The following is a 25,951-nucleotide window of genomic DNA, read 5'->3' on the forward strand; positions in this document are numbered from 1 at the left end:
AAGACCAAGCCTTTGCACCTCATCACCCCTGTGTAGCCCCGCAAGTCGACGCCCTCAACGAGTGCTCTTTCGAGGTCGTCCGGGAGAACAGCTCCGCTGTGGTCTACCTTGGGAAAGGATGTGCCTGCGTGCGAACGGCCTGCGATTTTGTGATCCTGAACTCGTTCCAGCTCAAGCCCGTGATCCCGGGAGTCAATCGCTGCTTTTGCAACCTGTCTTCGGTAGCAGCCTGCGACTTCACCTACACGGTACCGGTCTGGACCCAAGAAGAGATCCTGGTGGCACCCTCCATCTATTGGTATGTGAAGCCAGTCTCCCTTGGCATCGGTCTGGAGCTAATCCACGAGCTCCTGACCCACCCCCAGCTCCACCGCACCCTCCAGAGCATCCAGAGGGACGGGGACACCACTGCTTTGGTTGTGTCCCACAACGGAAAGGAGATTTTGGATCTTGCCCAGCGGATTAAGACCACCGGCGAGCACTCGTGGTGGGAAACCCTCTTTGGCTGGAGCCCCACTGCCACTGGAATTTACAATTTGGCTTTGCACCCGATCATCGTTATTTTGGCTTTCCAAGTTTTGTTATGTGCCTCACTACTTTATTTGGGCTGTTGGAGCCGCCGACAGCTCCAGCAACTCCAACTGTCCTACCGTTTGGATCATTACAACCCCGACATCCTCTTGCCCTAATGGTTGTTCTTGGCGCCCTCCTTTAACCCTTGTTTGTTTGCTTATGTTGTTATGAACTATGACTATGTTTTATTATGTGTACGGATCCTGAACCAGCCCCATGGACGCTTTGCTGCCGGACACCGCTCCGAGGCCCTCTTGTGGACTAGGGGGGGACATATCTCTCTGCCTCCCAGCCCACGGCCCGTCTCCAAACGACCGCCAGCAGCGCCACCTCCATGAGGACTAGAACTGTGTGCCTGGAGCCCTTCTCGCCGCCTGCCGACCCTGCTCTGCGGATTGACGCAGACAGCAAGGGGGGGTGGAAGTGTGTTTTGGAACACATGGACTAAGCTTGCTTGTTCCTGTATATATACAACCCAGTCCAGCAGCTTTACTGCGGACTGAGCCATCTGTGATCTTTGTTGCCCTATTGTTTTATGAATTTCTTGCCATTGCTTTTTATGAATTTTACTCCCATGAATTTAGCCCCGAACTAGTCCCTCCCTCTATCTACTGCAAGTGCGCCCATGATCCTCCCATGAACTGGGACCCTTTTTATCACCCCCTATTAACTTTATCTCTATGAATTTGATTTTTAACCTATTGAATTGCCTTTTTAACCTGACTCCGTCCGCCGAGGTAATTCTAGCATATCTATTATTTTATGAATTGGGTTTTAACCGGGACCACCCCTGAACGGTCTCTTTTAAAGGTTATTTTATCCCTGATTTTAAACTCTATGAATTTGGTTTTAATCTGGCTGTATGAATTGGTCTTTTAATTGCAAAGTTTATTTTTCTGCCCCCTATGAGCCCCTCCGCCGCTTACCCTCATGAATTGTTTCCCCGCACTTGCTTTTACTATTGCTGCTATCATCTATGAAATTGGTTTTAACTTCCTGAGTTATTGTTTTAATCCTATATATGTATTTATGATTTTAACCATCTATGAATTGTTCCACCCTTGATGAATTGTTCTATGCCTTGCTTGCACATTTCACTTTTATCCTGTATGAATTATCACCTATCTATGAATTGCTTGTACTTTTATGAATCACCTTCGCCTTTTAATCCTGTATTCATGAATTGGCTCATGAATTGCCTTTGCTTTTAACCCTATACCCATGAATTTGCCACTGCATATGAATTACTCATTGCTATTTATTCAGACGATTGCACTTAGCACACCCCCTGGGGTGAACCCAGAGACATGCAGCCCATTGGCTGATCTAAATTGCACTTATTCGGTTAGGTGGTTCTCCAAACTAAATTTTTGAGTGACGCCTCCTCCCCCTTCCCTTCCCACTCCTTCTCCGCTCGAAGCTCGACCACCGGACATTGCCGACCACCTCGCCTTTGAAGTCAAGTTCGGAGACCCGTGCGCCTGACGGCACGGGGTCTCCGAGGGGGGGAATTGTTGCCAAATAGGCCCCCTCCCCTGCTTTAAAGCCTGCTATGAACTGTGTTAAAGTTTCCTGCGTTGCTGTTTTACTGCTGCACCAAAGACTGCTTTGCACGTGTGTGTTCTGATACACGTGTCAGTTTCCTGCCTGCTTGCTAATTATCTTGCTGCTGCAATAGACTGTGTAGTTTACTGACTCCATGTTTGGATAACTGCGCAAAGGACTCTCTTTCTGGGCAGCCCTGCCCTGACCTGTATCTGGAATTCCCAGTGTGTGTTTGGACTCTGTTACAAGTGTGCCCCGTGCCTGCATTGCCATCTGCCACGGACCGTGCCTGTTCCCTGCTTTGGACTGTGTTTTAAAGTGTTGTTCCCGCTGCCTCCATGGAAGCCTGCCTCATATGGGCCCAAGCCGCTGCTAGCAGCCGGGCGCCTGCCGGGGAAACCTCCAGCGAGCCTGGCTAGGCGCTCCTTGGTCAGTTCCCGCCTGGAGCCTCCCGCGAGCCGGTCGCCGAGCTTGCCCTCGCTACTGGGCAGCCTGCTAACCAGCCCCAGCTATGCCCAGCCGGCATCCATGTTCTCAGGCACCCAGAAGACCCAGAGGAAGAGACTGCTTTGGGAAGCCATTTCGGCGAAGCGGACACACCACGTCCGCAGCAAGAGTACCTCGCCCCGCTCTGCATATCTTAGGAGCCGCCCCGGAGAAGGAACTAAGTGCCGACCATCCCAAGCACTTAGAGAATGCATCTCAAAGAAACCTCCGCATTCCAGAGCCGATGACATCAGGACAAGCCCTGTCCGCTGGAACATCCTTTCAGCCCACTTGGATTTCCCCCTCCCTCTTTTGTCCCCTCTTCCTGAGGTGTCACTTATCACAATCAGATTACCAAAGTGGCCCATCCAAGCCATTCAGTAACCCATTAGACCCTTTGTTTTAATCTGTGAGAACCACCAAGTACAGCACCTGCCCCAGGGTACGTTTTGGGGTATTTAAGCTGGTCTCCCAGACCACTCGGTGCTCAGGCCATTCCCTATCCAGACCTCCTTGCTGTCCGTCTGTGGTCCCAGTGCTGGCATTGGGCCACCCTCGCTGCTGTGTCTCTGCTTCGCTCCAGGATAAGTGAGTATTTCCCCTATCATCGTTGGGAACCAGCTAATGTGAACGTCTCTGTATTTCATACTCTGTATTTCCTAGATCTTGTGTGTTTCTTGTATGATTGTGCAAGTTAGGCTTACGCCACACTAAATACACGTGTTTGGAACCCATTTGTAGTCTGCCTCTTTTTCACTAGAGTGTCTGGGATCGGGGCCTCCGTATACATAGGTTATGATCCGCGCTTAATTTTAAGTTACAGACTGCTATAGCTAATTCCCCATTATAATAAAGAGCAGTTCTGGTAACAACGTGTCCTGGTCCAGGCACGCATTCAAAATTTTCTGCTCCAGTTTAGCCACGATGGCGCATGTACGTGGTCACAATCAGTAAGTCGGCAATGCAAAGCGTCCTTATTTCCTATATCTTCTGCTTCCTATCTGTCCAAAGTGGAGATGCAAGAAGGGATATCTTGGAGGTACGCGGAGAAAACCTGTGCCACCGCAAACATGGGTTCGATGGAGGTCCTGCAGTCCTGGCGCATGTAGTTGAAAACAACGTTGGAACACGTGTAAGTAAGTTTTCGTGTCATTCGCGTGTAATTTGTATCGTGTGGTCGGGCTTTTAGCCTCACCTACCTCACAGAGTTCTTATGAGGATAAAATGGAGGTGAGAAGGTTGATGTAAACTGCTTTGGGTTCCCATTGGGTTTAAAATGAAATAAAATTTTTAAAAAAAGATCTCAAGAGCGCGCCATGCAGTGGCCTTTTTGTGAGCAGTGAAATGAAGGGGAACTGTCGTACATTTTGGTGTGGCTTGTGTATGAGCAGCTTGTGCTTGTGATTGGTGGACTTGTTCCCAGACAAGAAGCATATGGCACAAGAAAGTGAACAGCTGTGCGCCCGTTTATTTGTCATTAACGAGACTTTTCGGTAATTACACCATTTGACTGCCAGAGCTGTAACTACCTGACATCTCAACCTATTAGACATGTTTTCTGACAGAATCGCAGGTTGCCGCACTGCCAAAAGAAGGTATATCCCCCTAATGGCTCATGCAGACGGAAAGTCATTAGCGTCGATAAAAGTTACACGTGTATTGAACAGTGATCGCTTTTCAAATATAACCCTTACACTTGGCATTCCCTCAAAAGGTCACATGAATGAGTTGGTTTGCATTGTTTTGGAGAAGAGCAATATGATACAGTATTTAAAGAAAAGGGCTTTTCAGGATTTGAGCCCTTTCTGTTATCGTTTTAGATTAGGCCTACCTATGCAAAATAATGTGGTGTTGAATGCAATGTTCATCTTTGTGACCTTTGCCCCATCCCACATTGGGACATGTTCATGCACAGGCTGCCCCACACATTCACAGTTTCCAGTGGGGCGCTGCAGACAGGACTACATAGAGCCTCGCTACAAGTGACATCTTCCACGCGAAGGGCACTTGATCATTTTCGCAAGTCTTTCTGGGTACTGAAGTCCCTCTCCCACACCCCTTTTCCTTCTGTTCCTCCCTCTCTCCGTTAGCATGGCTGCCTGAAGAGACGGAGAAAGCCTACGAGAGCAGCTTTTGCAAATCGTCTTGCTGGGGGGTGGGGAATGCTCTAGAGAAAGCTGACATGTGAAGTCCTCCCCTCTCTGTTAGAACTGTTAGGATCGCTGCCTTAAAAGTCAGAGAAAGCCTGCGTTTGCAAATCGTTTCTCTAGTCGCAAGCCTGCTCTCAATGATCTTTGGGGGCGGGCAGCTGCAACTTTCTAAGCTTTCTCTAGAGTATTCCCCCCCTCCCCGAGCTGCCCGCTGCAACTTTGCTAATCGTCTTGCTCGGGGAGGGGGGGAAATACTCTAGAGAAAGCTTAGAAAGTTGCAGCTGCCCGCCCCCAAAGATCATTGAGAGCAGGCTTGCGACTAGAGAAACGATTTGCAAACGCAGGCTTTCTCTGACTTTTAAGGCAGCGATCCTAACAGTTCTAACAGAGAGGGGAGGACTTCACATGTCAGCTTTCTCTAGAGCATTCCCCACCCCCCAGCAAGATGATTTGCAAAAGCTGCTCTCGTAGGCTTTCTCCGTCTCTTCAGGCAGCCGTGCTAACGGAGACGGGGAGGAACAGAAGGAAAAGGGGTGTGGGAGAGGGACTTCAGTACCCAGAAAGACTTGCGAAAATGATCAAGTGCCCTTCGCGTGGAAGATGTCACTTGTAGCGAGGCCCTCAGTGAATGTAGGCTACAGGTCAGTCCAAACCAGCCTGCCGGTTTGGATTACTATTCCTAGCAGATCTCTCATCTTTGGCCCGTTCTGTTGGCTTTCTACCCTCCTTTTAGCTGTTCCTTCCTGTGTTATTATTTCCTATACCCCGGGGCAAAGACTATGAGGCAAGCTAGATGTTACTTTTTTCATGAATTCTCCACAGAACTAAGTTGTGCTCCCCACAGCTACACAATAGCTGCAGGGAATGGCTTAAGAAGGGGGGGGGGCTCTGTTCCTGCCTCCCTCCAAGCCATTTTCTCACAGGAAAACAGCATATAACAACAACATTCAATTTATATACAGCCTTTCAGGACAACTTAACACCTACTCAGAGTGGTTTACAAAGTATGTTATTGTTATCCCCACAACAATAATCACCTTGTGAGGTGGGTGGGGCTGACAGAGCCCTGAGAAGCTGTGACTGACCCAAGGTCACCCTGTTGGCTACAAGTGGAGGAGTGGGGAATCAAACCCGGTTCTCCAGATTAGAGTCCTGCACTCTTGACCACTACACCAAACATGGGGGGTGGGGAAGTTATTTCCCCATTTTTACAGCTTCACGTGCACAAATACTCTGTAGAGCAGCAAAAATGAGCAAGTAACTCCACCACAGAGCTGTTTCCCATGGGAAAATGGCTTGGGGGGGGAGGCAGGAGCAGAGGCCCCCCAGTGGTGGCATTATGAGCTCCTTTGAGGGTCAACTTTTATAAAAGAAGCTTCACTGCAGTAGCTGTGTAGTTGTGGGAACATGAACAAAGTAATATCTAGATTGGCTCTATGGCCTCAAGTTCTCTGTGACAAGTACAAAAAAATCAGTATCCTGGTCATGTCAGCTTTTGTGTTTTTAATTTTTTTCCAAAAAAGGATTCTGGTCCTTATGAATGCATGGGAGTAGACTTGATGTCATGTGTGCAATGCCTCGTGCTGTTTCAGAAGCAAGGGAGGGGCCCAGGAAGACTGTCAAAGCCTCACAGCTTTATACTCATGCCCCATGACTAGCAACAGCAGAATAAAAGTACGCAAAATAATTCCAGCTAAAAGTCAATTTGTTAGTATATTGAGTTTGCAAGCCGGTGGAGTAGGGCAGTTAGCTCTGGGTTGTAAAATGCCTGGAGATTTTGAGGGTGGAGCCAGGGGAGGGCAGGGCTGGGAGAGGGACCTCAGCAGGGTATAGTGCCATAAAGATCACCCACTAAAGCAGCTATTTTCTCCAAGGAAACTGATTTATGTAGCCTGGAGAGCAGTTATAATTTTTGGAGATTTCCAGCCATCACCTGGAGGTTGGCAACCCTAAAGTGAAGTATCCTATACCTGTTGGATCAACTGAGGTATGACTATTAACCTCTGTTGCTCATGAAAAAAAAAACACCTCTCGCTTTTGTTTCAAGAAGCACAAGCTCCATTTAAGATGGTGGCGCTGGGGAGTGGTTCCCACTCATTTCAATGGAGCTGGCTTTGGAGACCTTCCAGGTGGATTTGTGCCTGGTGGAATATGAGAAGAGCCTTGCTGAATCCAGGTAGCCAATGGAGTGACTGCAGGATGGGCGTGATGTTCATGCTCCTGCTTGCTCCTGATAACAGTCAAGCCGCAGTGTTTTGCACCAACTGGAGTCTTCTAGTTAACTTAGACGGGAGACCTATATATGGTGTATTACAATAGTCAAGTCTTGATGTTTCTATAACATGGATCCAGGTGGCCAGATAGGCCATGTCGAGGTAGGAAGCCGTCTTCCAGGCTAGAATGAAATTGCAAAAAGCATTTTTTGTGGCTGCCTTAACTTGCTTTTCTAGTAGTAGCGCTAGACTCAGTATAACCCCTAGGCTCTTAACTGAGCCTGCAAGGGTCTGATGAACTCCAGAAGTGGGCATTAAAATGTCTTTCAAGTTCTCTGCCTTCCCAATGAGCATCACTTGCAGAAGGATCCCAGGTTCAATTCCCAACAACTCCAAGTAAAAAGACCAAGCAGTAGTTGATGTGAAAGCCTTCACCCGAGACCCGGGAGAGCTGCTGCACATCAGAACAAACCCAGTATTGACCTTAGTAGGACCAGAGGTCTGGATTTCTATCGGGTTATTCCACATTTTCGGAAGCAGAACATGAATGACAGCTATTCTGATGGTCACTGGCAACCAATCATAGAGTTGGAAGGGCCTTATTGACTATCTAGTCCACCCCCAGCCCAATGCAGGAACAAACTAATGTATTCCCAACATTTGGCCAGCCACTCCTGGACAGAGATGGGCACGAACCAAAATTCATGACGAACCAGGCCAGTTTGTGGTTGGCAAACCAGCGGTTCGTCAGATCCCATTTCTGACAAACCGCCACGAACTTTAGGCTGGTTCATTTTTTGGTTTGTCACTACAAACAGCCTGGTGCCGTTCAATCAGTTTCCTAGGCAACAAGGGATGGACTTCCTGCAGACCTTCTGCTGACCCAGAAGTGACCTTCTGCTGGCCTGGAAGTGACCCTCTGCTGACCCGGAAGTGATGATTTCATGAACCAAATGAACTGGTTAGTGAACCGGGGACAGGTTCATGAAATTTGATGAACCACATGGTTTGGTTTTTTTCTGGTTCATGCCCATCTCTACTCCTGGAAGACTGCCAATATCTCAGAGGGTTCTGAATATTGAAGGTTGTGTTTGGTTCATATGGTTAATAATTCCCAATGAAATTGTCTAATGTCTTGTTAAAAGGATGTATGCCCGAAATGCATTTAGACAGAAAGAGAAGCGTTCGTACGACTTTATTAACAACCTGGCTTACAATTCTTCAAGTAAAAAGAGGGTTGTTTCTTTTTGCATAAAAATTAAAATATAACTCTAAATATAGATTTTTTGTCCATTATTTACACAAAATCATATACATACATACATACTATATATATGCACACATACCAAATACCATCTTGTACAGAAGAATTAACAGTATATCCTCATGTCCTGTAAAACGTATAATTTTCACAATATTTTGTCTCTAGATTTGCTTTCAAAATACTTTTCGATTGTAAGCGGGTTCGTTTCTTGATAAAAGCCAAAGAGTTATAGGGAGTTGATCATACCACACACCTAAGGCTGTCCCTTCCAGCTGTAGCTATTAACAATCAAGAAAAGGGTGGCAGAATTATCCATTGCCACCCTAATTCCGTAGGGACTTTTCTGCTCATATACTTCAATGGATGGGCTGTAGATGCAAATAGGTCTCAGTTGTGTAATTAGCTTTCCTCAGCCTAGTCCAGAAGCTGATGGTGTAAGTAAAAAACCTGAGGGAGGTTGGTTTCCTGAGATCTAGTTAAGGTAGTGATTAGAATGTTAAGCTGGGAACTGAAAGTCCCAGGTTTGAATTTTCACTCGGGTGTGGAAGCTCGCTCGGAGATACTGGACAATCATTCTCTCTCAACCAAACCTCCCATGTGAAGATAAAAAGGGGAAGGGGGAACACGTACCTTGAGGGCTTGGAGGAAGAGGGGGTTAATTTTTTTAAAAAATCCTTTCTCTCTCCTCCTCCTTCGTCCTACCCCCTGCATCTGATAGGCAGAATTTTCAAAAAGAAGTCGCTGCCCGAGTTGTACGGCACACACTCGGTTCTCTCGAGGCAACCGTGTTCTCAAGAGTGGTGGGAGTGAGAGAAGGATGTGCTTTTCAGTTATGGATGGTGAAGCAAAGGTCGTGTGGGTTGGAGCTGAATGGAAACGGGGAGGAGGTTTACAGAGCATTGCCTTGGGAGGGTGGTGGTGCAGCTATCGAGGAATTCTGAACTGAGCAGAAAGAAGAGGGCAAATTACATCCACTCTGGGATCTTGCTGGGATCACAAACTTGTATATTTCTTCCTTGGCTAAACCATTATAAATTATACTCAATAATTTGCAAATAATGCACATATTATGTACTGGAAAAATTCCTAGGGGGCAAAAAAATTAATCCATGAAGAACCCCATCACAGCCTACAGAGTTGGAAAAGGAATCAGTGAAATCCTAAGCAGAGTGTCTCCAATCTAAGCCCAATGAAATCAATGGGCTTAGACTGGACTAACTCTGCTTAGGATTTCGCTGTAAATCTTGGATTGCAGGAGCTGGTTCCATGTTGTAAACATGTTTATTTCCCTTCTCTGTTGCCCCCCAAGGGGTTCGCACATGGATGTCACTTCTGTGTATGAAAAAGCAGGTGAATTCCATAAGCAACACACGCATGCATTTTGTTATCCCCACAGCTGTACTTACACAGAAATGATATGCCTCTAGGAAAATTGATCACATACAAAGCTGTACCTGGGCAGGAAGAGGAAGGGGTAATTCAGGCATGGATATGAAGAACTCACCTGTCAAACACTGCTCCTGCTAGGCTTGCCATTTTTCCTCCTGTGACGGGTAAACCCCTGACCTTAACCCCAATCCCCTGTCCTTGAGAAACTGAGGAGTGGGGGGGGGGAACGGCCTCCATAAAGACACTCTAGGAATTTCCCCATGTGTCTATGGTCACTATCATAGAAAATAGGGGGAAATTCTTAAAGCATTACTCAGAAGAGACATCTCATCCTCTCCAAACTCCATTGTTTCCCAGGCACCACCCTTAAAATCTCTCAGCACTTTCCAAGGAAGTGCTGGAAACCCTAGATCCAATTAACAGGTTCTTTTTGAAGAGAGGGCTGGTCTAAAGCATTTTAACTCTCATGTGTCTCCTCAAAGAATCCCAGGAACTGTAGTTGTCAGCGAATATCTCCATCAGAAAACCTTAGGTGCTCCCCCTGCCCTCTTCAATTCTTACAAAAAAACAAGTTTAACAATCATTCCTATGTATGGTTGCCAACCTCAGCTTGAAAAATTCCTGGCGACCTGGGGGAGGAGCCTGGAGAGGGCGGAGTTTGGAGTGGGAGCTTAATGAGGATGCAATTCCATATATTCTACCTACCAAAATACCATTTCCTCCACCATTTCTGTAGTCTGGAGATCAGTTATAATTCTAGGCGAATTCAAGGATCCAGCTGGACGATAGCAAATCTGTTCCTATGCCCCAGGGAACTGTGAGACCTGTAATGTGTGAGAGTGTGTGTGTGTGTGTGGGGGGGGAGAATCTCCAGAAGAATTCTCAGCAATATGCTAAACTACGTTTCCCACAGTTCTTTGGGGAAGCCATGACAGTGAAAGTGACAGAAAACAAACAGAACTGTAAAGTGCAGATCTGCCATGGGTGTCGATCTTTCTCTCACCACCTTGGCTGCTCCAGAGCTGGAGAGAGCAAAAGAGGGCTTCTGGAATAATTTTTGGCTTCTCCTATGGGTCCCAAAGGTTTACTGCATTATGAAGAATGGCAAGACAGTCACTCTGAGGCCTCCTCGACAATGGCTCAAATGCTTGTTCGGGCTCACTTTATTATTTTCCTTGAAAGTTAGTTCTTGCCAAGTCTTTCTCTCTGTGCTGCTGAACACTGGGGATCTCAGGTGCCAGAAAGGAGGCGGAAGAGCAGGCAGCAGAGGCATCAGTTGGCGTACTGGGCATAGAAAGCCAGCTTGATCCGTTCGATCTGGTGGCACAGTTTGATGGCTGGGCCGAGCTTCAGCTCCATGCATTCCTGGACTGTCGGAAGCGTCAACAGGAGCAGAGCTTGGCCATCAATATCCTGCAGAAGAAAGAGACAGAGCAGAATATCTTAGAGATTTGCAGGAGCCAAGAATGGCTGCCGGTGGTGGAAGGGGCAAAATGGCGCTTTCTCTGTCAGAAGAGGTTATTTGTTCAAGATTTTATTTTTTCAAATGGAGTATAGGACTCAGGGGAAATAAGCGATGGGATAGGGGGTTTCATTATGGCCTTTGTGAGTCCTCACTGTGTGTGTGTGCGCGCACGCGCACGCGTGTGTGGGGCAGGGGGTAATTCACCAAGAGAGAGGTGCCTTTAGAATATTTAATCTGCTATGAAGTTTTCAGATAGGACAGCGATCCCTGGCAATTTTGAGGCTGCAGGCACCTTTAGAATTCTGACAGTGTGGTGGGCGCAGACACAAAATGGCTGCTGCAGGAGGTGGAGCCAGCTGTACAATGAAGATCCATGAGCTGTGGTGGCAGCTGCTGCCAAAGCAACATTTTTACAACCCTGCATGGCCAATCGAATCTCAAATGGCCAATGAGAAGCCGTGCAAGACAAAAGGTATCAGCAGGCTCCATGGCGCCCTCGGGCACCATGTTGGGGACCCCTGAGACAGGATGTCAAATACCAATGAAGAGCACCAGATACTCAAAATCAGCACAGAAGCACACTGGGGAAAACTTGGGAGGGAATTTGTTTTTGTTCTAGTTGTGAAGGTATCAGAGTAAAACTTGCATTTCTGTATCATGTTCAGTGTTTAAAGCATTTTGCACACATTCTCTTATTTATTTTGTTTTATGCATTTCCTTCCTGCCCTTCTCCACAGAGCTCAGGAGGACAGCATGCAAGGTTCTCCGCATCTCTGCTTGATCCTCACATCAACCCTGTGAGGTAGGTTAAGCTGAAGGAGAATGACTGCCCCAAGGTCAACAAACAGGGAATTGAACCTAGGTCTCCCAGTGTTCTAACCAGTATAGAACACTGTCTCTCTTCTTGAAATTTTTACAAGAGCTCTGTAAGGGAGGCTTTACTATTGTCCTCCATGTAGCAGATGGGGAAATGTTGTTTGTTGAAGGCCACCTAGAGTGTTTGTGGCAGCAGTGGGATTTGAATCAGGATTCCCCCTTCGTTGTCTTAGATACTACGTTGCACCAGGTCTGACACAGAAAAGGCATGAAAATAAACTGGCCTACCTGTTCCTGAAATATTTTGGCAAGAGGAGCACAATCTGTCAGCCTGATGAACCTCACAACATCCGTAACAGTCCACTCCAGTGGGTTGCTATCCAAAATGAGTTTCTCCTCAGGTTCTTGCTTTATTTCCTAGGAGGGCAAAAATGGAGTTTTTAAATTTATTGATAGCTTTTCTAAATCTCATCTTTTCCCACAAGGAACGCAGGGCAGCATACTTGATTCTCCCTTTCCCTTTTTATTCTCACAACAACCCTGCTGTGTAGGCTAAACAGAGAGAGCGAGAGAGGAGGACGAGCATAAGGACACCCAGGGGTCATCTCGTAGAAAAAGAGCTGGAGGAACTCATTAGCATAACTCATCAGCATATCCCACACCCCTTGACATCACTGGAAATGTGTCATTAGCATGACTAATTTGCATATGCCACGCCCCCTGGCATCACCTATCCTGGCCATTCAGGGCCAAGATTGGGCCCAAAATGGCACAAAGGGGCTGAAAATGGCTGAAAAGGGGCCAAATTGGTCAGGATCGGGCTGCTGCTGAGTGGGAGAGTGATCCACCATCCGTCAGAGGTCCGATCCATGCTGTTTTGGCCCCAATCCAGGACAAAACGGGCCCAAAATGGCCAAGTCAGGTGGTCGGGGCCACCTGACATGTGACCTCTTTGGGGAACTGCCAGAACTGCGTTCCTATGCATTCCCCCTCGAAATGAACCCTGAGGACACCCAATACATCTCATAGTTGAGCAGGGAAGTGCACCCGAGGCTCCCCAGTTGGAGGTCCAAACTAAAAAGTTGGAGGTCCTCCTACCAGCCACGAGAAAGCCACTGTCATTTTAAAGTAACTACAAAGTGCGACAAGGGCCTGATTCTGATTAGGCCCACAGCACAGTGCTCTTGTTCAAGTGCTGAAATGGCTGCACCCCCCCAGCTGTTTCTGCACTTGAAACGGTGGGTAGGGGGAACATGAGCACTGCATTGTGGATCCAATTGTGATCAGGCCTGCCGCAGCATTTTTAACTTATTTTGAAATGGCAGTGGCTTCTTCACGGAGGCCCCGAGATGCCGTCTCGTCTAGTTTGGCCCCTAACTCAGACCCTTTTAAGCACTACACCACAGTGGCTTTTAGCATCCAGCCTTGACTCCTAAGAAAGAATCTCTCTTCACAGCTAAAGCCATCTAAGGACAGTAATGCGTACAGTCTTCTGTTAAAAACCACATTCTCTCTAGTCTCTAGGAAGTGTATTCTTTCTTCATTGAACTGCAAGGATACTTAGGAATATATTGTCGAAGGCTTTCACGGCCAGAAAACGATGGTTGTTGTGGATTTTCTGGGTTGTATCGCCATGGTCTTGGCATTGTAGTTCCTGACGTTTCGCTGCTGGCGAAACGTCAGGAACTACAATGCCAAGACCACGGCGATACAACCCGGAAAATCCACAACAACCATCGATACTTAGGAAGTTCCTCGTGATTAATTTTTGACTGTATCCAGCCTTTCAGAGATCGGAATCAGTAGAGATGCTACTATCCATAATATATGGCTTTTCCCAGGATTTTTTTTCACCAATCCTGGTACAGTCTCTGGTCACACTGGTTTTTCATGTTTCTTTTACCTTTTTCTAACACTACCTGATAATTACCTTCTTAATTACTTTTTCATTTATTCTGCTTTTCATAGCTATAGGCCTTAAGCATGATTTAATACAGTTAAAATCAGGCACAAATATCAAATTACTAAATAGCAGTAGTTTAAAAGTAAAAGATCTATAAAACGGAGAATATATGGTAAACAGGATATTTTATAAAATAGATAAAAATGGTCCATTATATGGTCCATAAAAATGGATCATGTAATTAAAATTCAGCATTTAAATATAAGAAAAATAAAACTTGACTATACCTAAATGCAGATGACAGTACAGAGTCTCACCTAAAACTCATTTGAAACTGATTTTGCATTTCAGTAAAATTATTATTGCCAGAAGTTTTGCCACCGGTAATTACCGATGTTTGCTCCCAGTACCTGGATTGGCAGTGCTGTACCATGTGTAGACATGTGAATGCCGCAAGTACTGACAAGATGCTGCCTATGGTGAGAAACACACTTCTTACCCCCTCCCCCCGAAAATGCCCGAAGCGGTTGTGGAACTATTTCTCAATTTTTTTGATAGCTGGAAAAAGAAGAGTTCTTTATCTATGTCTGTCTTCAAAGATAGCCTTTAAACTCACCCCCTGCTGCCACATTGCCCTGCCTTTCAAGAATATTTTTGAACTTTCCCTCAGGACTGAAGTTAACTAGGCCAGATGATGTTTGCAGTATGTTCCAATTAACTTTAACTTGTGGAGGACTGGAAAACTGCTTCAGTTAAGATTAGCATAGGAATTCATCTCTCTCATTTTCCTTCTTGAGCTCAGGCTGGCATACATATATTGTGCCCCTCCATTTTGTTTTTGCAACAACCGTGCAAAGTGAGTTTGCCTGAGACAGACTAGACCAAGGTCTCCTAGCTTCCTGGCTGTGTGGGGATTTGAACCTTAGTTGTCTTGCTCTAAGTACCACTACTACACTAGAGTAACTCTTAACAGATTTTCCTGCCTCCCACCACAGTTATTAAGATCTCAACACCAGTGTGTTAAAGGGAACTACTTATTTATGTACTTCATTTATACCCCTCCTTTTTCCTCAAGGGGAACCAAAGTGGCTTACCACATTCTCCTCTATTTTATCCTCATAACTAGCTAGACATGGGCATGAATTGAAATATGAATCAAATTTTGTGATGAATTGGGCCGATCCATGTATCGTGAAAACGTGTTTTGTGGGGCTGCGTTTTTCACAAAATCCACGATTTTGGGGGCCAATTCATTTGATTTGTGAATGCTTCATGATGCCAGACAGGCTGCCGCCAATCCAACGATTCCCTAGACAACATAGGACCGGAATGTGTGTAGACCTTTTGTTGCCATGGAAACCCTAATCATAGCTCACATAACCTTGACAGGCAGCTCTCCCTGACAACCTGAGAGTTCCCATTCTGTTCTATAAGAGCAATGAGCAGGGAGGAGATGGGCCTTCTGTAGCCATGGGAATACCAATCTCATCCCTCCAAACCCTGTTAGGCAGGTCTGTCTGCCAACTAGAGAACTCCTTTCTGCTCTGTGTGAGCGTTTCTTATATAAGGCACAGCTCTCTGCCTCATGCTTTCAGTTTCAGTATACAGAGGGAGAGGGAGGAGCTGTTGCTGGGATTTGTAGTGAGAGAGAGTGGATTTGGGAGCTTTTGGCTGGATTTGCTGCTACTTCAAGAGAGACTGAAAAAACTTTCTTATTTTCTGCTCTTGTCCTTGCTGGGGAGGTTATTGGGCTAGGGTGCCTTTGAAGTCTCCCTGCAAGTTTGGCATCTCTGGGTATGAAGGCAGCCACTGTAGGGCCCCAGGATCTGACGAATCATGAACCTAACAAATCATTTCACGAAATGGGACAATTTTGTGACAGTTCGTGGTTTGTGGTTCGTGGAACGCAACGAACTACAAAACTCAGGGTTTGTTTTTCCCGTTTCATGCTCATCTCTACTCACAACCCTGTGTGGTGAGTTAGTCTGAGAGGATGTGACAGGTCCAAGCATTCATGGCAGAGCGGGGATTTGAACCTGGACCTCCTCGAGCCTAACCTGAAACTCTAACCACTAACTACACTTCACTGGTTCTCCTTTGCTCTTCAGATTATTCCCTGCAAATAAGTAATACTTCACTGCTACTTAACAGCAATTTAAGCTACCTTCAATTTTCTCATTGAATGGAGGTTGCAAGTAACAAGCATTAAGAAAGACTCTTCTCTTCCTGAGAAGCTGGAAAAGCAAGCATCAGGATTCAATCAGTTCCTGGTGCTCACGTGGCTCTCAGCATAGATTAATGTTCTGGGTAATTCAAGGAAAAAATCAGCAGTCTTTTCTACTTAGGTGGAGATGAGATGTAGGACACCCCATATTTAAGGGATGGAGCTTCAGAGTTTTGCCTGGCTTTACCCTTTAAACATCTCCTTGCGACAACCAGAGGCATAACAAAACACATACAAGTAGAGAGATTCTTGCTCATGCACATGGCTAAGAAATCATTCAGCTCGCAGAATTTGGCTTTTTCTGCAGAATCCGATCTTCTTGGCTCACAGCCGAGACCGTTTTCAGAGGAGCATCCAAGAATCGTAATGACATGAAAAAGGACAGGTGACCACACAGACCCTTACTTGCTTGATCCGAGCCCTCTTCGGCCCCTTGGCACACAAGAAAGAGAGAGCTTTCCGAGCCCTCCTCCCTCGCTCGGTTTGAGCAGATCGCTCGGATTCTGTACTGCTTCGCAGCTTCATAGCACTCCTGGGCCTGGCCAGAGGCACCTCTGCAGACGAGTAGTCTGTCTGATCATCATGAAGCTCTGGGCCGGTCTCTTCACTCCACGTCTCATCTTCCAGGGCCTCTGGCATTTCTTCATCACTCTCCTGCAATGATGCCCACCACAAAGGCAAACCACAATTAACTTACTGCATTAAGAACTTAAGAGGAGCCGGTTGGATCTGACCAGTTGTCCATTCCATCCACCACAGCCGTCTCACCTGGCGGCCAAGGCCTTCCTCTAATGCTGCCTCCTAGTACCGGGATTCAAAGGTTGACTGCCTCTGAACATGGAGGTTCCCTTGATTCACCATGGCTTGGACCCAGATGACATTATTCAGTGGCAGAATGGAAATTTCCTGCCTTCCCCCTTCCACTGCATCTCACTGATCTCCATGAAATGCTGCTCCTGGGGGGAGGGGACCCCAAAGAATGACAACGGGGCTGCAGTGGAAGGGGGAAATAGGTGAAAACTGCACAGCTAGTCTGGATCCAACTCCATGGCTAATAACCATGGATGGATTTCTCCATCAATCTGTCTAATCCCTTTTTAAAGCCATCTCAGCTCACACCCAGCATTCCTTCCACTGGCAATGAGTTCCACAGTTTAAGGACTTGTTGAGAAAATAAGTATTCCCTTTGTTTGTCCTGAACCGATTTCCCCAGTAACTTCACTGAGCACCTCCTGAGTTCTAGTACAATGCAAGAGGGAGGAGAAAAAGTTCTCTATAAAGAAGCTGCTTAAACAGGACTGAGACTTTCTTCAAAAGGATGCTGCGTGAAAACGCAGCTCACTTCATATGAGAATTAAGAGTCTCTCTACATGAGACGTCTTACACAGGGATACTCAAGTGTAGGGAGATGCAATGTCAGCCGAGAAGTACAGTTTAAAAAGACAGAGCCAAAGGCTCACCTCTCTACACAGAGAGGGTGGCGATCACTCCTCAGAGGGTTTGTTAATTTCATCTTCTCCTCCCCGAAAGGGAGGTGAAGTTGACAGAACCCCACAATATAGCTGGGGAGCTGGAGCTGAGAGGAGTGGCTTACCCAAGGCCACCTGCTGAGCTCATGGCAGTAGTGGGATTCGAACCAGCAGAATGCTGATACACAGCCCAACCACCTAACCACTATGCTATAGCAACCCCCACCTTGTAACATCTGTAGAGAGTTTTGGTTTTCTGGATGTTTCAACCTAGACAGTAAAATAGTTTTAAAATAAACCTCCAGAATCTGGCAACTGGAACCCCTCCCCCCGTTTAAAAAGTGTCCCCCAGCACTAATCGATTCTGCCACTTCGTTCTGCTGCATTCATGGATCTGCTTCAACTATTTATTCATTTAACTTCATTTCTGCCCTGCGTTTCTCCCCAACGGGAGGACCCCAAAATGGCTTACATTCTCCTCCTCTTTCCTTTTATCCTCACAACAACCCTTTGGGGTGGGTTAGATTGAGTGGATGTGACTGGTCCAAGGTCACCCAGTGAGCCTCCATGGCAGAGTGGGTATTCCAACTTGTAGTCTCCCACATCATATTCTGACACTCTAGTCCAGGGGTGGCCAAACTGTGGCTTGGGAGCCACATGTGGCTCTTCTAGACATATTGTGTGGCTCCCAGAGGTATCTGACCGTGGCCATACATTTTATTTTAGTTCAGCTTATTTCCCTCCCTCCCGTGTCTTTCCCTCCATTTTCCTTTTTTCCTTCCTTCTTTCTTTCCAATAAAAATATTTGGGTTGCCGGGCCTGACTCAGAAAATACCTGGGGACTTTGGGGATGAAGCCTAGCAAGCATGTGACATCACTTTTGTGATGTCACTTCCAAGTCAAAGGTCAGGTGATGGTTCTTCCCAAGCTCCACCCCTTCTGATGTCACTTCCAGCATACTGCAGCAAAACCCCACCCCTTCCTGTGATGTCACTTTCAGGACACTCCCCCAAACCCACCTCTTCATCTTACGTCACTTCAATGCATCATGTCTTGTGGCTCTCAAACATCTGATGTTTATTCCATGTGGCTCTTAAATTAAGCAAGTTTGGCCACCCCTGCTCTAGCCACTATGCAGCACTTTAGCAAAGACCGAGTGAAAGATTTCATCACTGGAGCTTTCGGGTGATGAGAAGATTCCTTCATGGCCCAGTTAGTAACAACTCACTATAGACACTGAGATTGTAACACACAAGACAGACCTCCCAACCACTGCAGGTTTACAAAAGAATAATCATGTCCTAGAAGGTTTGACAAGGGAGATTAAAATCCGACTTCACCTCTGCAGATCCGGCTGTGTTCAGATCGGTTGGTGACAGCTGCCTTTTCTTTTGTGCTAAGATGGCTTTTCGCCTCTTCCTACGCCTCGCTGGCTTGCCGTGTTTTCTCTCCAAGTTGCAGCTGCGGGTCTCACCAACTGGAGGCTTAATGACTTTCCTTCTCTTCCCGTAGTAATAAGCTGGAGTAAAACGAGAGCAGGAGAACCCAAGATCATATCAAACCATTCAAAGGCCTGCGGGGCTAATCTATGCAACAGCAGCTTGACCACATTTTTGTTAAAAAGTACATCCTTGAAAGCGCTCCTAAAAAGCTGACTAAGGCTAAGCAAAGATCAGGTGCTGTTTATTTATTTATTTTAAACACTTCTGTGTTGCCTCTCTACACAGCTTAGGGTCTCCGAGGTGAAGAACGATCAAAAACATTAAAACGTGTTTTTGTGATACACAGTATAAAAACAATAAAAACAACAATTAAACACATACACATTTAAATACACAGGAAGGAGGATCAGGCGAGGGAACAGCAGGTGAAACAGATAACGACAGAGGGGAACGGACCGATCTCCCTGGGGTGGGAATTCCTTGGGTTTGCTACGCATCTAGGCTCAGGTGAGGGCACGGCTCTATAGTTAATCATCTCTATAGCACTGAACAGCTGACTAGAGGAGAAAATAGCCCTCTACAGACAATCTGTATATATAAAGACAGGTGTCCTGACTGACTCATTAACGCTCAGTCCAACACTCTGGCCCCAGAAACATGAAATTTGGGGAGGACATTCCTTTCATGATGTAAACACCCACTAAGAGGGGATTTTAAGAAATCCACCTCCTAAAGGGGTCAAAAGGGGTAAAATGTGTTTTCCCAAAGAGATATAGCTTCCCTGTGTGGCTGGCAGGCTGCTACCTGCTCCCCCCTGCCCACTGCCAGCTTGGCCACTCTTCCCTGATTGGGGTAGCCTTTCAAGGTCATTTGCATATGCGGCCTGATTGGGGCTCACAACATTCCACACCTCATCCCCTCAACACGCTTTGCTTTATCCAAAAACCTTTGTGAAGCTTGGGTACTATGCTATTATACTATAAAACCAACTCACCCCCCCCACAAAAGTTACATACCCATAAGTATTATAACTGGATTTAAAGTAGTTAAATACCATAGCGAAGCACAGGTATCAAGCTAGTATTATATATACTGAAAAATGATGTAGATAGAGTAGAAGCAGCAGCTATACCCAATCCCACAAAGCCTGCACATATAGGAAGTGTACGTGAAAAGATGCTGTCCCTATAATCAGAGACACTTTAAAAAAGCCTTGTTGCACGTATACATTCCAAGCTCACGAGCCTGTGATTTGTATCGATGGGAGATGTGGCCATATTATTTATGCCCTCCGTGTGTTGATTTCAACAGGCATAATAGCAACATTCAACTCCAACAGCGCCTTAAAGAACCACAAGATTTTCAGAATATAAGCTTATACCCTGAAAATCTTGTTGCTCTTTAATGTGCTGCTAGACTCAAATCTTGCAGTTCTACTGCAGAGCCAACGCCACTACCCCCCCCCCCCCAAAACTATGAACTTGCACAATACAGAGGACTGCTGTCTTTTCTGATCAACTGTTTGGCACTAAAGAGCTGTTTAGCGCTCATCAGCTGCTTAGCGTTATGCTTCTTTCACACATGCTGAATAATGCATTATCAATGAAACAGGGAAATCCAGTTGCAAATGGTTGCTAAAGTGTATTGAAAGTACATTATCCAATGTGTAAGAAAGCGGCCAGTCAGCTCATGTCTACAGCTGGCTCATCTCAGTCAAGTAGAACTTATATCTTCATTGTCTAGGTTAAACTTTGGGGGCTGACCTTTCCATCTCTACCTCCTGCCTGAGTCTCTTAGGTGAATTTTGCTCTAGCTTGTCCATGTTGCCGGCTTAATTACTCCCCACGGATGCCCTTCCAGGTGCTTCCCTGCCTTATTCCCCAGTTCATTTTTCCCAACCAGTTTAATCTCTAGAGAAGCAAAGAGAAACAGTGCCAACAAACACTGTCTCATACTGCAGCCCTACACGAGAATGGCTGATTCCGCACACGTTGGATAATGCACTTCCAATCCTCTTTAGAGATCATTTGGAACTGAATTTTTCAAGCGTGAAACAAAAAAATCCACCTCCAAATGATAGCTATAGTGCATTGAAAGTGCATTATCCAACGTGTGCGGAATCAGCTAATGTCTACTTTAACTCTTAGCCTGCAAATGGCACTTAATTGTTCTTGACATATTGCAGTCCAGATGAAAAAGCAGCATTTTTCATCTTCCCAGACACAAGCTGTCCCAACTGGCTTGTGGGAACCTGGATGGTTAATAACCTTCTATAAGTAGGCGCCAATGCTGTGATCTGTCTTTCCCCCCCTTACTAGTACTCACTATACTTTGTTTTCGTATGGACGGAGCAGTTTTCTGGGCAGGTTTCGGTAACCAGCACAGGGCTGAATAAATTTGGACAGCATTCCAGCTTGGTGCAGACCCTCCGGCAGAAATCCAGGACTTGGTCTGACGTGCGGACAATCTTGACAGTTGCCCTGTAGGTTTTCCCTCGGTATCTGTGGAAGCAAGGTGCAACGTGGTCAGCGCATTACTTGATTAATTAAAAACTTGGCAGTTTTTTTAATTTTTAAAAAGGTACTCCTCTTAGAGACAGTTTCAGCACTTATGGAGCTGGGAGCTGTTGTCACTGTATGCACTCACCTCCCATTGTTGTATCACTTGCAATGTGACACCAAGTGCATAGATCTACGTACATGTAGAGCCAAAGGGCACATCTCCTCCACAGTTTTAAATGGGGGCAGATTGTGGCATGTTTATGTGTGCGCATGTACTACCCATGTTATTATGCATAATAATAATAATAATAATAATAATAATAACAATAATAATTCGATTTATATACCTCCCTTCTGGACGACTTAACACCCACTCAAAACAGTTTACAAAGTATGTTATTAGCCCCACATACAAACACCCTGTGCGGTGGGTCGGGCTGAGAGAGCTCTGAGAGCCAAGCTACAAGTGACTCCTTACATAGTTTGGACACTTTTCAGCTTCCCTCAAGTTTTGATGGGAAATGTAGGCATCCTGGTCTTGCAGCTCGGCTCTCCGACTGCTGTCCAACGGACTTTTCAACTGTCACTTGTCCAACATTCCGCCAAGCTGCCTACATTTCCCATCAGAACTTGAGGGAAGCTGACAAGTGTCCAACCTGTGTCAGGCGTCACTTGTAGTTTGGCTCTGAGAAGCTGTGACTGACCCTTGATCGCCCAGCTGGGTTCAAGCGGAGGAGCGGGGAATCAAACCTGGTTCTCCAGATAAGAGTCCCGCACTCTTAACCACTACACCAAACTGGCTCTCATACAAAGGATGGTACGCATACACACATATGCACATGGCCCAGATGGCACCTGTGGGCACCACAGTGCCTGCCAATGTGTTTCCTGGCACCCACTTCCACTTCCCCAAAGCAAAACATTGTACTGGGTTTCTTCTACCTCACTGGAACAGAAACTACTTCAGAAGAGCCCAGAAGTCTGCAAGAAACACCAACTGAGACATAACGGCCTCCCTCATAGGCTTCGAACCTTCCCCCAAATGCGAATTCCCCCATTGCAGTCATTTAAGGATTGATCCTTCTTCCCATGACGGGAATTGTGGGGCGGGATTTTTCTCAGAATCCTGAAAGTGTTCACAGCCTCAGCAGTGTTGGGGACCCACAGATTAGCACTCTCATAATCCTGTGCTTTCTCCACAGTCAATTTAACAGACTGGCAGTCAGGGCCAGCCTGCCTATTGAGGCTGGCCCGGCAGCCGCCTCAGGCGCTAAGGTGCCTGAGGGGACGCCAGCCCAGGGGTGGGGGCGCGCCCCACTGAGCTCGGTTGCTCTGTGCTGCCACCACCGCCGGCACACAGCTGCGGGCCAGGCGCAGCAGGAGGCCAGGGCAGTGCGCGGAGCATCTGAACCGGAGGGCTGGGAGGATGTACGCCGCCATGCGCTGCCCCAGCTGCCTGCTGCGCCCGGCCCACAGAGCAACTGAGTGGGAGGGCTGGAAGCCCCCCGTGTGCATGCCAGCCCTGCGTGATGACATCACATGCAGTGACAACATCACACAGTCTGGTGCATGCACATGCGCGCACAGCAGCAGCCTTAAGCTGCCTCAGGCGCCAGAGATGCTGGAGCCGGCCCTGCTGGCAGTAGCAACACCATATAGAAGAAAAAGAAAGGAGCAAGGGAGTCAATCACAGAACTCTTGCCATCATGTGCCGTTTGGATCCTCCAGTCCAACCTCCTTGGGCCGGCTGGACTCTTGCCTTGTAGTTTTCCAAGTAATGCAAAACTGCACAATTAACCCATGCATAAATTAACAACAACAACAACATTCGATTTATATACTGCCCTTCAGGGCAACTTAACTCTCACTTAGAGCAGTTTACAAAGTGTGTTAATATTATTATCCTCACAACAATCACCCTGTGAGGTGGGTGGGGCTGAGAGTGCTCCAAGAAGCTGTGACTAGCCCAAGGTCACCCAGCTGGTTTCAAGTGGAGGAGTGGGGAATCAAACCCGGTTCTCCAGATTAGAGTCCTGCCGCTCTTAACCACGACACCAAACTGGTTTCTACATTTTTGAGGGAACCCCCGCAAGCATGAACCCGTTTTCTTATATGGCCCTGTACATCTGTCATGGGCCCCCTACACGTTGCAGAGTACTCTGGGATGAATACGCTGTTTGGGTAGGTGCTGCTAAGTCCCATTTTTATTTAGTTATTTACGGACTACTTTTCTCCCTATTGGGGAATCAAAGTGGCTTAACAGTTAGTTCTCCTGACCTTCACCTTCTCCCCACAACTATCACCCTGTGAGGTAAGTTAGGCTGAGAGATTGCGACGAGCCCAACGTCACTTGTTGAGCCTCAACGGCAGAGCGGGCATTCGAACCCGGTGGTCCTAGGTGGTAGTCCACCACTCTAACCCCTACACCACGCTGTCCTGCGGGGGTCCCTGGTCACATTGTGTAAATGCATCCTATATGCTACTCAGAACAACACTGGAGGCAATTAACCGCAGACAAGTTTTGTTTTCATGCAGCTTCTTTGCGATTGGTGATTCCTGTTAAGAACCCTGGATAAGTCCATCAAGGAATCTTACAATTTTCCAGCACAGAGTTCGAAAACCCCTTCCCTGTTATTTTCAACAAGCTGCTTGGGTAGAAGCCCGACTGGAAAAAAAAAAAGACCACTGAACCAAATGTCGTCAGCTCCACTATTCACGTTATTAATAGCATAATTGCCGTTCCAACAGGCCTTTCATTTTTGCCAGCTATCTTTAAGTAATAAAAAACATCAGGCCTATTAGCCGGGAGCGCTGTAAGACTTTAAAGTTCACTGGGCCCCGTGTCAATTGTAGCATTAAAGATTCCTCCGTAAAATCCATTTTGCTTTTCCAATTAAACATATTACAAGCGAGGCTAAAGCGAACGGGGATCAAAGATCACCAGAGTAATGACCCACATAAGGGAACTTTGAAGGAGGGGGGAAAAATCAACAAGCTTAGATATCTACGAATATGGAGAAAGTCTTGCTTTGAATGGGGCTTTACAATCTGGCCTTTTTTATTTTGTGCACAGCACAAGTTTCATATGAGGAAGAATTTCATATAGGAGAACCACCACTAACAACCACATCAATTTTTTTAAAAGTAGATTTCTAAGCTCTCCCAGCTACAGAGGCCAAAGAGAACCTCAGTGCTGTAGACAGATCAAGATGGGTAGCCGTGTTAGTCTGTCTGTAGCAGTAGAAAAGAGCAAGAGTCCAGTAACCCCTATAAGACTAACAAAATTTGTGGGAAGATGTGTACTTTTATGAGTCACAGCTCACTTCTAGTGACTCTAGTGAGCTATGACTCATGAAAGCTCATACCCTACTACAAATTTTGTTAGTCTTATAGGAGCTCCTGGACTCAGTACTGTAATACACTATACATAGGTCTTTCTCTGAGGTAAACTCAAGAGACTCCAGTTGGTGCAGAAGACCACAGCTTGGTTATCATCAGGAGCTAGGAGGAACATGCATGTTACTCCTTTTAATAACATTCGATTTATATACCGCCCTTCAGGACAACTTAATGCCCACTCAGAGCGATTTACAAAGTATGTCATTATTATCCCCACAACAAAACACCCTGTGAGGTGGGTGGGGCTGAGAGAGCTCCTAGAAGCTGTGACTGTTCTAAGATCACCCAGCTGGCTTCAAGTGGAGGAGTGGGGAATCAAACCCGGTTCTCCAGATTAGAGTCATAGAATCATAAGAGTTGGAAGGGGCCATACAGACCTTCTAGTCCAACCCCCTGCCCAGTGCAGGAACAGCCTAAAGCATCTTTGACAAATATTCATCCAGCCTCTTCTTGAAAACTGCCAGTGAAGGGAAGCTCACCACCTCCCTAGGCAGCTGATTCCACTTTTAAAGTACTCTGACCATGAAAAAGTTTTTCCTAATATCCAGCCAGTACCTGCGCTCTTAACCACTACACCAAACTGGCTTTTCTGCAGTCCCTCCATTGGCTGCCCATCAGTTACTGGGTTCAGTTCAAAGTACTGGCTATCACACACAAAGCCAGTGTAGTATAGTGGTTAGAGTGTCAAACTAGGATCTGGAAGAACCAGGTTCGAATCTCCACTCTGCCATGGTAGCCTGCTGGGTGACCTTGGTCCAGTCACACTCTCAGCCTAACCTACCTCACAGGGTTGTTGTGACGATAAAATGGAGGAGAGGAGAACGAAGTAAGCCAGCTAGGTGCCCACTGGAGAGAAAGGTAGGCTATAAATAAAATAAATGAAATGAAATACAAAGCCCTTCATGCCCTTGGGACCCTGATGTCTGTGGGACCACCTCTCTCCTTAGAGTCCACCACTGCAGGTTCGCTCATCTGAACGGGGCCTTCTCAAGGTGCCACCCTGTAAATGCGCAAAACCACAACTGCCTGTACATGTGCATTCTCTGCTGTGGCCCCCACTTTGTGGGATGATGTGCCTGATGAACCCAGGAAGGCTTCCACCCTCCTAGTAT

At 46.5% G+C, this 25,951-nt stretch overlaps 1 protein-coding gene across 5 annotated transcripts in view; it reads right to left on the minus strand.

Annotated features, from left to right (window-relative positions):
* Nucleotides 1–8,147: 8,147 nt before the first annotated feature.
* SFMBT2 (Scm like with four mbt domains 2) overlaps nucleotides 8,148–25,951 on the minus strand; it is a 119,613-nt gene continuing 101,809 nt past the window's right edge. For all 5 annotated transcript variants that reach the window (XM_054989227.1, XM_054989231.1, XM_054989230.1 and 2 more), the window contains 5 exons: nucleotides 21,265–21,440; nucleotides 18,838–19,016; nucleotides 16,434–16,682; nucleotides 12,190–12,318; nucleotides 8,148–11,033 (listed from right to left, as the gene is read on the minus strand). In XM_054989227.1, the coding sequence (XP_054845202.1) occupies nucleotides 10,893–11,033; nucleotides 12,190–12,318; nucleotides 16,434–16,682; nucleotides 18,838–19,016; nucleotides 21,265–21,440 (874 nt within the window). In that variant the 3' untranslated portion in view covers nucleotides 8,148–10,892. The remainder of the gene's footprint in view (nucleotides 11,034–12,189; nucleotides 12,319–16,433; nucleotides 16,683–18,837; nucleotides 19,017–21,264; nucleotides 21,441–25,951) is intronic.

This window comes from Eublepharis macularius, chromosome 9 (genome assembly GCF_028583425.1).
Source record: "Eublepharis macularius isolate TG4126 chromosome 9, MPM_Emac_v1.0, whole genome shotgun sequence".
Classification (NCBI taxonomy): Eukaryota; Metazoa; Chordata; class Lepidosauria; order Squamata; family Eublepharidae; genus Eublepharis; species Eublepharis macularius.